Source organism: Panthera uncia (genome assembly GCF_023721935.1).
Source record: "Panthera uncia isolate 11264 chromosome B2 unlocalized genomic scaffold, Puncia_PCG_1.0 HiC_scaffold_24, whole genome shotgun sequence".
Lineage (NCBI taxonomy): Eukaryota > Metazoa > Chordata > Mammalia > Carnivora > Felidae > Panthera > Panthera uncia.
The window spans coordinates 112,079,014-112,093,033 of NW_026057580.1; the positions used below are offsets into that span (position 1 = coordinate 112,079,014).

At 41.5% G+C, this 14,020-nt stretch overlaps 1 protein-coding gene across 12 annotated transcripts in view; it reads left to right on the plus strand.

The window, feature by feature from the left end:
* Positions 1 to 14,020, plus strand: part of MAP3K4 (mitogen-activated protein kinase kinase kinase 4) — a 113,443-nt gene that overhangs the window by 37,577 nt on the left and 61,846 nt on the right. For all 12 annotated transcript variants that reach the window (XR_007462907.1, XM_049654542.1, XM_049654546.1 and 9 more), the window contains exon 2: positions 2,167 to 2,357. Coding sequence is in view for 11 of the 12 variants with exons in the window: in XM_049654542.1 (XP_049510499.1) it covers positions 2,167 to 2,357 (191 nt within the window). In the remaining variant the exon portion in view is untranslated. The remainder of the gene's footprint in view (positions 1 to 2,166; positions 2,358 to 14,020) is intronic.

Sequence of the window (14,020 nt, forward strand, 5' to 3'; positions counted from 1 at the left end):
TTTTTAAACACTTTTATTTTTAAATAATCTCTACACCCTCCGTGGGGCTGTAACTAACAACCACGAGGTCAGCAGTTGCCTGCTGTACCAACTGAGCCAGCCAGGTACCCCCTGTCTTAATGTTAAGCAGATGCGGAAGGAACTCAGGTTCCCTCATGATGGCCAATAGGCTTGGTGGCTTCCACGGTTTATAATATGAGCAGTAGCAATCATTTAGTGAACCCTGCTCTATTATTACTCTTTTGTTAAGCATACATTATTGGATTAAATCCTCATAGGTATGGATTCTAAGTATTATCTTTATTTGGTAAATGCACAATGTGGAGATATTAAGTAATTTGGCGAAGGCCCACATGGCTACTAACTAGCACAGTCAGCCTTTGAACCAAAGTCCCTTGTGCCACAAAGCCTACAGTGTTAATCATTCCAAGCTTATGCTAGTAACCACTACAACACGGGGAAATGAGATGAGGGACCTTGTCACTGATAGTCATATCTTCTGTTCAGCTGAATCAGCTATTTTGCAGTGAGCGTAGAAGAAATGGATGTAGGAAATTTCAAGTTCATCTGGAAGTTGTATTATTTATTGTATGACTGTGTGATACTTAAATTATAGATGTGGTTAGCCTGAGGGAACAGGAATACTTAAAACTTATTTCTGGGACACCTGGGGGCTCGTTGTTTGAGTGTCCGACCTCGGCTCAGGTCATGATCCCGTGGTTTGTGAGTTTGAGCCCCGTATCGGGCTTGCTGCTGTCAGGGCAGAGCCCGCTTTGGGTCTTCTGTACCCCTCCCCCCTCTCTCTACCCCTCCCCCGCTGCATGCTTTCTCAAAAATAAACAAGCGTTAAAAAAATAAAAAAAACTCATTTCTAACTTTGCTTATGATTTAATTTGTTGTAGTCAGCTTTCAGGGTATTTCATTTGTATGTCTTAATGTATGCACATATGTGTGGGGCCATGTATATTCACAGTATCTAGAGTGGTCTTGTCTGGTTATGTCAGTTTTTGACCCATCTGAGGGATTCTGTATGGATTTCAGTGCTGTAAATTTATATAATTCTGCAGCATTTTTATTTTTTGAAAGTTTATTTTCTGATATTTTGTCAGTATAATTCAATAATGTATCCTATATCTTAGAGTGTTTTTTTTTCCATCTTGATTTTGTAATAGCTTTGATTTTATATCAGGATATGAATTGCCAGGAAGAAAACTGGTTCTGTCTTGGATATAGTGTGGAGTCATGTTTAAAAATTTGAAGTGTATTCAATAAAGAATATTCAGAATGCGGTAGACTGTGGTATGTACTTGAAAGGAACTTCATGATCGGTTCCTTCTAGCTTGCTGTTCTGGGATTGTATTTGTTTCTGTTTGTACTAATAAGTTTTTTGTTGTTGTTGTTGGTTTTGCAAAAATAGAACTTTATCAAAATAGTGGTGTTTGAGAAGCTGGCTGGGGATAGAGAATTGGCCGGAAGCATTACCAGAGGACAAGTTAGTGAGGAGTGGCATTTTGAAGCTGAAGAGAAACGAATTCCTTTTTCTCCTTCCCCAGCCAGCATCCTCCCCCACTGCTCACCCGAGCCCTGCCCTGTCGTGTGTGGTGGAGAACATAGGAACGTTGACCTCTCGTCTGTTAGCGGTGCCCCCTGCTTTGCTGCCGGGGTCACCATAGAACGTTCCTGGGCTTTCTGTTCTGTGTGCCTCAGAGGAAGAGCAGCCCTGAGGTCCGGGGCAGGACGAGGCAAGTCCACTCGCCCACCCGGCTTTCAGTGGCCAGCACACACGTACATACCTCGTTCTGTCTGATTGGTATCTTCCAGTCCTTTGCTCTCTTTTTACTCAATCCGTGAGCTTTTGGTTTTAAACGTCACTGACGTCAGAATTCTCTAAACAGAGAAACTGCGCGCCGTCCTGCTCGTGCGGTTCCCCTGCTGTTCGCTGTTCGCGGTCAGAGCAGAAGTCACGGTCGTTACTCCACCGGGCGAAAGAGGAGTTCTCCTGTGAGTGCCACACGTACAAATAGAGGAGAACGACGCCGGTGCCGAGGAGGAGACGTATCCGTAGCAAAGTTCTGCAAAGAGTTCTTAAATGAAATTGCAAGTAGTTTACATTTGAGTTCACTTACCGCGTCACTGAATGTTTTCTCTGTGTATCATGTTTCGTAGGCAAGAGCGCACGTTAGGAGATTCTGGCTGCCAGAATTCCGAGTCTGATCCAGAGGACTTTTCAGATGAAACCAATACAGAGAACCTTGATGGCACCTCTCCCCCCAGCACCCCTCGGCAGATAAAACGCATGTCCACCAAGCACCAGCGGAATAACGTCGGGAGGCCTGCTGGCCGGTCTGGTTTGAAAGGTGAGTGCACTACGTACGACATGCACGGGCCTGACGCTTTCAGTACATAATCGGTAGAACACGTAACTATTGACTGATCCTTTCTATGAGAATGTTTTTCTTCTTATCTTAAATTTAATTTTGATGCCGATTTTAAATTTCACTTCTTAACTTTCGAATCATTACCACTAGCAGTATTGTTAATAAAGGAGAAAAGAATTCTCCAGAGCTAGAAAGGTTTGGCCGGAGTAATTGTTAAAGCCAGTGGTGGAAGAAGTCGAGTGTGTACTCCTTCAGGGTGGTACTCATGTATGAGATAGTTGGCCTTCCGTTAAAAAACAACAACAACACAGTTTTTAAAAACGTGTATTTATTTTTGAGAGACAGAGACAGAGTGTGAGTGGGGGAGGGGCAGAGAGAGAGAGAGAGAGACAGAGACAGAGACAGAATCGGAAACAGGCTCCAGACTGTAGGTGTCAGCGCAGAGCCCGATGCGGGGCTCGAACCCGCGAACTGTGAGATCGTGACCTGAGCTGAAGTCGGACACTCACCGAGCCACCCAGGTGCCGCGATGGCCTTTTTCATTCTTGGAATCTCTAGCTTTTGTCTTCTAGACTTGATGTGTGGGTAGTCTGGGAGAGGCAGAGCCAGGCTTCTCTAAGCAGCTCATGACGTGTGCTCTCTGTTGGTGACCGTGACACGGCCCTGAGCGTGCGTGCGTGGCCCTCTTTCTTGCCGGGCACAGTGCCTAGATGGTACCCTACACCTCCCACCACAGACACTTCTCCTTTTGTCTTTGTTTAGAATCTCAGAGCCCAGATAATGTTCTGTTCCTAGAAGCTGGGAGAGTTTTCTGTTTTCATTTCTTCACTTCCTCCAGCGTGTCACAGCCGTTCTTTTCTGAGGGAGATAAATCATGCCGACCTGCTACCTCCTTGTTCCCGGCTTTCTGGCTCAGAGCCTCCGGTCACTGAAGCCTTATGGCTTTAGCATTTCTCTATTAATTTCAGCAAACCACCTGTCCTAAAATTGATCTCCTAGCTTTTTGGAAGTTGGTCATCAGTTGCTGCACGAGGTAGAGATTTCATTCTTGATCTTATCTGAGAAATTTCCCCTATCACATGTTCTCCCTTTTTGACATCAAGCTCCTGCCCATTTCTGCATTTCTCTGGTCCGTGTTCTTCCTTTTTCTTTGGCCAGGTTCCCCTTCCTACAGATTTCTTCCACACATTGACCTCTCATGGCTGTAAGTTGGCAAATTCACTCTGTATTCCTGTCGTAGCCCTTCCTCAAGAAAGAAGGAAGGGGAGAGAAATGGGTTTTGTTTATTTGCTTGAGTGAAATCTTACCCAGGAAAGAATTTCTAATCAGTAAGTGGTCTTTCTTTTCCACAGGGAAGGTGATTTTTTATTTTCTCTTAAGATTTTTTTTTTTTTTTTTTGATTTTCAAGTCATCTCCACGCCCAACGTGGGGCTCAAACCTACAACCCTGAGACCAGGAGTCATGTGCTCTAGTGACTGAGCCAGCAAGGCACCACGATTTTTTTACTTTCTTTTAAAACTTTATTTGCACCAGGATGTTAACTTGCGACCTGCACTTACAACCCCCTTTGGAAACTAATAGCTTTTATTGCAATTTATCATCTCTAAAATCAACCCTTATTCATTTCCTCCAGGACGTCAATAGAAGCTCCTTCTCTAAAATAGGTGTCAGTGAAGTAGCATCTCCTGAATCAATATTAGCACATATTTGCTTCGAGCTGGGAAAACTGAGAAGGTGCCTGCAGCACATCTGCCTTTTCTTAACTTGTTGGTCCATCTACTGTTTTATTTTTATTTATTTCCATTATTTATTTATTTAAACAATTTGTTAACGTTTGTTTATTTTTGAGAGGGAAAGAGAGAGAGAGAGAGAGAGTGAATGGCAGAGGGACAGAGAGAGAGGGAGACACGGAACCCGAAGCAGGCTCCAGGCTCTCAGCTGTCAGCACAGAGCCCGACGCGGGGCTCAAACCCACGAACCATGAGATCATGACCTGAGCCGAAGTTGGAAGCTTAACTGACTGAGCCACCCAGGCGCCCCTGGTTTTTCTTTATTTTTTAAGTTTATTTTTTTATTTTGAGAGAGAGAGAGAGCAGGGGAGGGACAGAGAGAGAGAGAGAGAGAGAGAATCCTAAACAGGCTCTGCATTGTCACCTCAGAGCCCAGTGTGAGGGTCGAACCGCAAAATCATGACCTGAGCCGAAATCAAGAGTTGGACGCTTAACCAGCTGAGTCCCCCAGGCACCCTGGTCCATACCATTTTAGAATAGGAGTTGAAGGCATAATTCTCACATTTTGTAGATTGAGAAACTGAGGCCTGGATTTTCAAAGCAACCTCAAGGCTAGAAAACTTGAGATAGTGACAGGAGTATTTTTAGAAATAGTTCTCCTGGTACTTGGTTTGGAGTTTTTTCTAGTACAAGCAGCAGATGTTAAGCTTACCTGAATGCCGTACTTGAGTTAACTGTCTTTCACTAATCAGAAAAATAGTCACTAAATATTTGCTGAATGGCTACTGTCCTTCTGGGGTATGTGGGAGGTAGAAGATGGAAGGTTGCCTCCTTTCCTCCTCAATTTCTTTCAGTTGTTTATTCCATAAAATTACAGAATTTTAGATCTGGAAGGGGTCTTAGGACTGCTTACTCCAATTCTTGCCATTTTTCAGGTAAAGAAGTGAACGGCCATACGTCTTTATTTTATGTGTGTATGTTTGTTTATTTATTTTGATAGAGTTTGTTACATTATTTTGATAGGTAGGGGAGAGAGAGGGAGAGAGAGAGAATCCTGGGCAGGCTCCACATCGTCAGCACAGAGCCTGATGCGGGGTCTGAACTTACGAACCTTCCGTGAGATCATGATCTGAGCTGAAATCAAGAGCCGGACGCTTAACCCACTGAGCTGCTCAGGTGCCCCGCTATGTGTCTTTTGGCTTGTACCTATCCAGCGGCACCTACGAGACCAAAATCCTTAATAACTTAATCTTGTCTCTTATTGTAAAAGATGACATGTTTATTGTAGGAAATTTCGAAAATACAAACAAAAAGAAATAAAAATACCTATAAACCCAATACATAGAAATGATAACTTGTACTATCTTTGGTGAGAGCCCCACCAAAGCACGCAGGTAAACGGGCAGTGCGGTCTTGGGGGCGGAGGTGGGACAGAGGCTGGTGAGGAGAGACCGCCTCCCACCCCCCCAGGAGGGGCTGGGAAGGCCCCCGGGGCTTCAGGGCTTCTGGAACAAGTGACATTTGTGCTATGACCTGAAGGCTGAGTCAGGGAGACCAATATTTCAAAGGAGTGTGTGATTCATGATAATATATTGGTCCCTCAGTACTTTCAAGAGCTTTTGGGATTAATTGGGTTGGTCAGCTTTTATTTTAAAAGCTTTCCAAGGAAATGTGAACTGGTGCATTCGTTCTTTCTCACTGGCACAAGCAAAGACTCTCCGAATCAGACTCTTCACTTTAGAACTACAGTCCCAAGTTGGACTCCTCTTTTTAATAGATGTCGCCAATAGTATTTGCATTTTTCAGGTTACCTATTGCTGTGTAACAAACCACCCCAAAACTTAGTGGCGTGAAAGAACAGCCATTTTATTGTGCTCATGATTCTGCGGGCCACATGTCCGGGCAGGTCACAGCTTGTCTCAAACCCATCATGTCTGGAGCTTTAGCTGAAATGGCTCAGTTGGCTGGAGATGTGGTCATGGTCTGGATAGGGCCCTCAGTGTGGGCTTTCGGTTCCTCTCCACAGGGTGTCTGCTGGGTCTCTGTGGTCCGCAATGGCTCCTTCACTCACAGGTCTGGCACCTGGGCTGAGAGCTGGCTGGCCTTGTTTTGTTCCCACCTAACCTTCCACATGGCATATCCTGGGCTTCTTCACAGCATACTGGTCCCAGGTAATGGGAGTTCTTATGTGGCAGCTAGCTTCCCCCAGAGCAAGTGTCATGAGAGGTCGAGGTGAAAGTTGTAAGGGTTCATAACTTAGGAAGTCACATGACACCGCTTTTGCCGAATTCTTTGGCGACACATGGCCTCCAGAATTCGTTGTGGGGTGGGGGGTGGGGGGACCACAGGGCATTTCACCAGCAGGAGGTGGTTGCTAGCTGTAAGAGACTAGCTCCTACCTGCATTGGATATAAAGCTTTGGAGCATTTGTGTCTGGGCAGCCTTACTGTCTTTATGCCTCCAGCCTCTCTCCTTTGTGAATGCGGACAACGTCATAAGCATTCCTGAAGGAATATAAGCACACGAAAAGGTAACTGAGGGCATTATATTGAAAGGAGGTAAAAGTAACTATTAACGTTTATTTTCTTTTAGCAATGGTAACCATTGTCATGAACTGATTATATGGATATGATTCTTCAAATATTTTTATTATTATAGGCTCAGAGTAACTGCTACTAATCCATAGTAGTAACTACTATAGATTTATTTTTTTATAATTGGAAATTCAGTCCCAGGCCCCTTTCTAACTAGCCCGCTATAAATTGAGAGTTCCCATGAGACCCTCTTCAGGTCCATAATTTCCTAGAACTCACAGGAACTCAGGAACACACTTTACTTACTTTATGGTATAAAGGACTCAGGAACAGCCAAATGGAAGAGATGTGTAGGGCAGGGTGTCGGGTTCCCATGAAACTTCCGGGTCCTCCCAGGTGTTAGTTAGCCTCCCACCACCTCCATGTGTTCACCAACCTGGGGCTCATCACATTTCCCGTTTGAGAGTCTTTGTAGCTCTTAATCTCCAGGCTGTCCTCTCTAACCCCTTTCTGGGAGGTTAGGAAGGTGGGTAGGGGGGCTGCTAATTACTTGCTCCCTCTGTGACCAGCCCCGTCTGGAGGCTTTCTAGGAGCACCCCCTAAGTCACCTCTTTAGCATAAATTTTTTTTTTTTAATTTTTTTTTTGTTTTCAATGTTTTTAATTTTATTTTTGGGACAGAGAGAGACAGAGCATGAACGGGGGAGGGGCAGAGAGAGAGGGAGACACAGAATCGGAAACAGGCTCCAGGCTCCGAGCCATCAGCCCAGAGCCCGACGCGGGGCTCGAACTCACGGACCGCGAGATCGTGACCTGGCTGAAGTCGGACGCTTAACCGACTGCGCCACCCAGGCGCCCCATTATTAGATGTGATTGAAAGGGGCTCCTTATGAATAATAAAAGATACCCCTATCACTTAGGAAATTCCGAGGGTTTTTTAGCAGCTCTGTGCCAGGAACCTGGACAAAAACCAAATATGTTTCTTACAGTTACCTCAGTGAGTAACTGCTAGCAAAGATATGAGGAGATGGCAGCTTTCATGCAGGATAACGGGAGTATAAATGGTCTCAATCCTTGTGGGACAGTAATTTGTTAATACGGTCAAGTTGTGGTTGGTTATGTCCTTGACCCGGCAAATCCACACACTGGGAGTAGACTTTAGAGAAGTCCCTGCAAATGCATACAGTAAATGCTGCCCAGAGATTCATGTGTCATTCATCGTTTGTGATTTCCAACTGTAGTATGCGAGTGTGCAACCACCAGACAGGACAGTTCAAAACAGTGTCCGTCACAGCGGTTGTCTGAGACTGAGACGGGAGAGGACTGAAGACGGGGGTGGGACGTGAGGGCGAAGGCGAGGTCACCGTTGTTGCGGTGTTTTATTTCTTGCTTTGTATTGATGGACTTTTAAATGGTTGCCAGTTTAGAAGTGTGCAGAACTATATTTTATCCGTTTTTTGCGGTTAAAGACATTTTTGTTGTCAGAATATTAACTTCTATTTTTAGAAGCTGTGACAAATATGATAGCCACGTTATGATAGCTCGGGAAGAACGGTCAGTTCCTATTACCTAAAAAGAAGTCAGCTATGTGACATCCTGACTGATGGAACCTGCCAGTTAAGCTCTTGACTTAGCTCACGGACCAGGCTGGGTTTCATACTTCCCTGAGTAACAGGATCTAATTGTGGTATTATTTAAATTATACTTTTGGATAATGGTAAATAACTGCCCAATCACAGCAATTAAGATTTTAATAAGTTTTGGACAATAATTAGTCATACGTAACTGTTCTTCTTACGATGGGTTTAAGGAAGAGATAGTCAAACTATCTCATCCGTAAAGTTTTGTTCTTTCAACGTAGTTAAAAGCTAGTTCATTTAATAGCTTAAATAGGTTAAATAAGAATGAAAACACTCAAGCCAAAAAGTCCTTCCCAGGGTGAATCTGCCTCGTAATCAACACCAGCCCCATTTTTACAGCATTTTATAGTATTACGCTATACCGCATTTTACAGCATTTTATAGTATTACGCTATACCGCAATTGCCAAATTATAGAGATAGAACAAATATCTCAAGACATTTCATCAGAATTGGTACCTGTGTGTGCGTGTATACATACATATATATCATAAACAAACACCATAATTTCCCTATCATAAATATCTCAAGGTATGTGTATGTATGTGTGTGTGTAAAAGTGTTTATTGCTAAAAGTAGGATTAGCACTTAAAAATTTTTTTTTAATTTTTAATTTTAGAGAGAGTGCAAGCGGGAGAGGGGGTAGAGAGAGAGAGACAGAAAATCTCAAGCAGGCTCCATGTTTAGCGCAAAACCCGATGTGGGGCTCGATCCCACGGCCCTGAGATCATGATCTGAGCCGAAATCAAGAGTTGGACACTTAAACCAACTGAGCCTCCCAGGTGCCTCGGCAACTTTTTTTTTTGAAAGACTATAATACTGCTATAAAATTGAACTGATAAAAGTCTAATTCAGTCTATAGAGTTGACCCTTGAACAATGCAGGGGAGGTGTTAGGGGGCCAACCTTGTGCACAAAAATTGGTGTATAACTTTTGAGTCCCCAACAACTTAACCTCATAGCCTACTGTTGACTGGAATCAACTCACGTGTATTTATGTATGTATTACGTACTATATTCTCACAGTGCAGTAAGCTAGAGGAAAAAAATTAAGAAAACTTAAGGGAATTTACAGTATTTATCAAAAATTTACAGTATTAAAAAAAAAATCTGTGTATAAGTGGACCTGCACAGTTCAAACCCTTCGTGTTTAGGGGGTCTGCTGTGTAGTCAGTCACACGATTGTTCATTGTTAACTAGCGTGGATTTAAAAATCTGCATTTCAGCTCTTTAGTCTAAACTCAGTCTGATAGTTAAAGTTGTAATTTATATTTCCAGGCTACCCTTATACAGACTTACTGTTCAGCCAAGTTCTCTTCTTTTCTTCCTTTTTTTCTTGATCTTCTCTGGCTTCAAAGATGCTCTTGACTTTCTTAATACCCTTGTTTCAGCTCCTTCCATTCTTTAAGGCCCCAGTCAAGCATGTGGTCTTACTTCAAGCCTTTATGGATCACCTGTTATAATCTGTTATTTACGACCCTCAGTGTCTAACCTTTCGTTGGACGGTTAGTGCTGGTCCGTGAGCACCTGTGACAGGTGTAACGGTGGAGTGATGGTATGAACATTGGTCGGGATCCCCGTCCTGACATTTCCTGTCTGTCTCTGTGTTCCATGGTGGTCTTCCTCACAGTGTTGTTGTGAAGATGACAACAGTCTCTGTACAGCTTCTACCTTGAAAGGGAGGGGATTGAAGAAAGCAGTGTTTCCCTCCAATGTGCTGCCGCTCTAGCCAGGTTGAATCAGAGACACTGGGGGTGGGCCCAGGAATCCGCATTCTAGCAAGAATCCAAGTGATTCTTAGTGTTGACCGAAATTTTAGAACCTCGAATTCCATCTCTGAGCCCCTGCAGATTGCTGACATTGTGTGATCACCCAGGACGTCACTGCTCTAATGATCGTCTCCCACTTAAAGGTAAGGGGCAGCCATCTGCTTACGCTTACTCATCCGAGAGCTTGAGGAAGGCCGTTGCTTTGCATTTGGACAGTGCACAGATGGGAGAGCCTAAGTATTACAGGGACTTGATAAAAAATACATTTTCTATATATTCTAACGAGCCAGTTCTAGATATGGATGGTGGGAGAATTCGGTTGAATGTCTCATTTCTGTTTAAACAAGCGAACCATATTGCTTGTCATTGGTTGCTTTGGGTTTCATTATAATTTTTTTTTTCTTTTCCTTTCATATTCTTCTCATTAGGCAGGAATTGTTGGTGATTGGCCAAAGGAAAAAGTAACTATCTGGAAGATCACTTTAACTGCACTGACCAAATCACACCATTTAATTTATAGCTACTCAGGAGATTAGATGTTCCATTAGTCTTACTTAAGTTATTATGAACTAGTTTTGTAATACTATAATTAGAATTTTTTCATGTAATACATTCTGTATACTTTTGATTTATTCTCCTTTTCAGAAACTATTTGTATTTGACTTTTTATTAATTGCAAAGGGATTTAGTATTAACAGAAAACTAGATAAAGAAAGAAACTTGTCTATTATCAATGGGCTTTTAAGTTATTATTAAAAGTTTTATACTCATGTCAGATTGGGTAAAGACAAAATATTAAGTGCTTGGGAATATGAACTGTATCTAAACTTGCAGTTTATTTCTCCCCCCTTCCTCCACTCCTCCCCACTCAAGACCTACTATTTCTACATCTCCCTTAACTGATGGGTCCCTTATGGTTTCATAGAGGCCTACCGGGTCACTGATTGCTAGGAAATAGGCTTGTGTTTCCTCTGTCCATCACAAATACATTATTCAAAAAGTATAGCTACCGATAAAGTGGATTGATTTTTTTTCCCCCACAGTAGTTAAAGGCTATTTTAAGTTTAAATTAATCATTTTCAAATTAAGATGTATCAGGGGCGCCTGGGTGACTCAGTTCGTTGTGTCCGACTTCGGCTCAGGTCACGATGTTGTGGTTCATGGGTTCGAGCCCCACATCAGGCTCTGTGCTGACAGCTCAGAACCTAGAGCCTGCTTTGGATTCTGTATCTCTCTCTCCCTCTCTCTCTCTCTCTCTCTCTCTCTCTCTCCTTCTCTCTCTTTCTCTCTCTTTCTACCTCTCCCCTGCTCATGCTGTGTCTCTGTCTCTCAGAAATAAGTAAATGGTAAAAAAAACTTTAATTTTTTTTTTTTTCAACATTTTTTATTTATTTTTGGGACAGAGAGAGACAGAGCATGAACGGGGGAGGGGCAGAGAGAGAGGGAGACACAGAATCGGAAACAGGCTCCAGGCTCCGGGCCATCAGCCCAGAGCCCGACGCGGGGCTCGAACTCACGGACCGCGAGATCGTGACCTGGCTGAAGTCGGACGCTTAACCGACTGCGCCACCCAGGCGCCCCAAAAAAACTTTAAATTAAGATGTATCAGTTTCCATTTGTGTGTTTTTTTTTCAAAATCAACTTGGTTTTTTGTTTTCAAAAACAAACAAAAAAAAGCTTTTCTGTTCCATCTTGTGCCTTTCTCAATTTGCTTTTCTTTACACACATTGTAGATCCAAATAATAAGCCATTGCTTTATGTAAACACAAAATTTAAAAAAAAATTGTGTAATAAACCATTTTGTATGCTGTGAGGTAAGCTTAACAAGATTTCTATATAATCTACAAAAATTAGCTTTTTATGCTACTAAAATTTGATTCTTTTATACAGAAACATGGGATTGTGGCATTTATTGGTCTTAAGTCCTCTTAATTATTGAAATAAAGATCAAGGCTGAGAAGTTTTACCTCTTAATATGTTCATGCTATGAAGATTAGCTTCCTAGAAAATACAGCATAGATTTAGACATAATGTTTATAGTCCAGTCTTCTGGAGTTCTGAAAAACCATTCCAGCCGCTCTCAGTTAACCCTTTGTTTTCCTTAGGATCTTTAAATCATGGATTAGAAGAACATTTATGAGTTGTATAAGCCAAGTAATACTTTTTCACTCTTCACTATTACTTTCAAATTACAAACTATATGCAAACATTTTCTGGCCATTATCAGTTACATTACTCTGCATCATTTTATGAAGTCTTGTTAGGATCCTAAACCCTAAGCTAAAAAAATTGGTTTTTGTTACTTAAGTATTTGATGTCTTTGACTCAAAACCATTTATTTGGATGCACGTACCAAAAAAACATTCTCTTCTAGACCTGCATTGCCTCTCTTCTGTACACGTTTCTTGGATGTTCTTATGTACTCTCCTGGTAGTAAATGACGTCTGTATATACTGATGACTTCCAAATCGGTATCTTTGGATTTCTTTCCTGAACTCAAGACCCGTATTACTCACCTACAGATATCTCCAACCAACACGGCTATCCCGTAGGCACCTCCAACTTAGTGTAGTAAAAAATTACTCAGTATCTTTTTCTCTAGTCTTAAACAGTGTGCTATGATGTTCATGGTGACATAGTATAAATTCATATCTTGAAAAATAAGAGTAGTGGAGTTAAATTTGGAAGCACTTGTTAGCTTTGCTTTCAAGTAACCGTTGTTCTCCTGAGTAGAGATGGATGTATGCGTGTGCTTTGTCGATAAAGACATGGAAGACACAGCTAAAACATCGCAGAGGAGAGAAAGCCCTGGACTGGGCAAATTTTTTATGAATGAGCATTGATAGGCCTTTGTAGCTAGAAACAAAATTATGAAGAAGTTTCTTCAATGGACTGCATAACAAGTTTTAAGACATTTAGAAGTAAAGTAGATCAAAACCAGAGTTAAAAATTATATCGCTTAAAAAATAGCAGTAATTTAAAAATAATAGTTTTTATATTAAAATATAGCAAAAATCCATATAGACAGATAAAATCTTTTTAATGGACCATAAAGGAAATTAAATAGAATGGAAATATTGCACTTAGGAATATTTGTTTTAAAATTCTTATTTTAAAACTATTCTCATTTAAATTGATTAGAAGGTAAATTGGTTTTAAACTAATTTTCTTTAGTGAATTGATTTTGGGGTCTACTAGTTTGTAACCCATATAAATATGCCGTATTTCACCCAGTCTAAAGACATATATATAATATGTGTTAAGGAAAAGAATGCTTACAATTGATGATGCAATGTGTTTTCATACTTAGAATTTTTATTTTCTATTTACTGAAAGAACCCTTTTATACTTCCTGATATTTAGACACAGGTTTTAAAAAAGCTATTTATTCTTCTTATGTATATGTTATATATGCATATATACATATATACATGTTATATGTTATATATGTTATTTATATATATATAAAAGAGAAAATGTAAGTGAAAGCTATTAGTTTGTTCCTAAAACTTATTCATATCATTCTTAATTGTGAAACATATTTTCATTTCAGAGATGTTAAAATAGAGAATGTGTATCGTAGATTCAATGAAACGAAGTATATCCTGGGTGTGGAGGGGAGACTGGGCTGGAGATTTAGGTTTGGGCGTTTCGATCTCTGAAGTGGCTGTGAAGGAGCTCCCCGAGGGAGGGGAAAGCAAGACAAGAGGCAGAAGAGTGGAACTCTGAGAAACGTTAGCATTTTCTGATGCAAGTTGCAAGGAGGGGGTTTGAAAAGGAGTGACTTGGGAAGTAGGAAAGAACCCAGAGACCGTTGTGTCTGCAAAGCGACAGAGTGAAGGGATTTCGGCAAGGTAGCGGCAGAAATGCCAATCGGGACGTTTCAAAGCTTGGGAATTAAACTAATGGAACTTTCTACAGTTGTTTGACAAAAAAGTGTGTGTTTACTTTCTTTGCATTAATTTTGAATT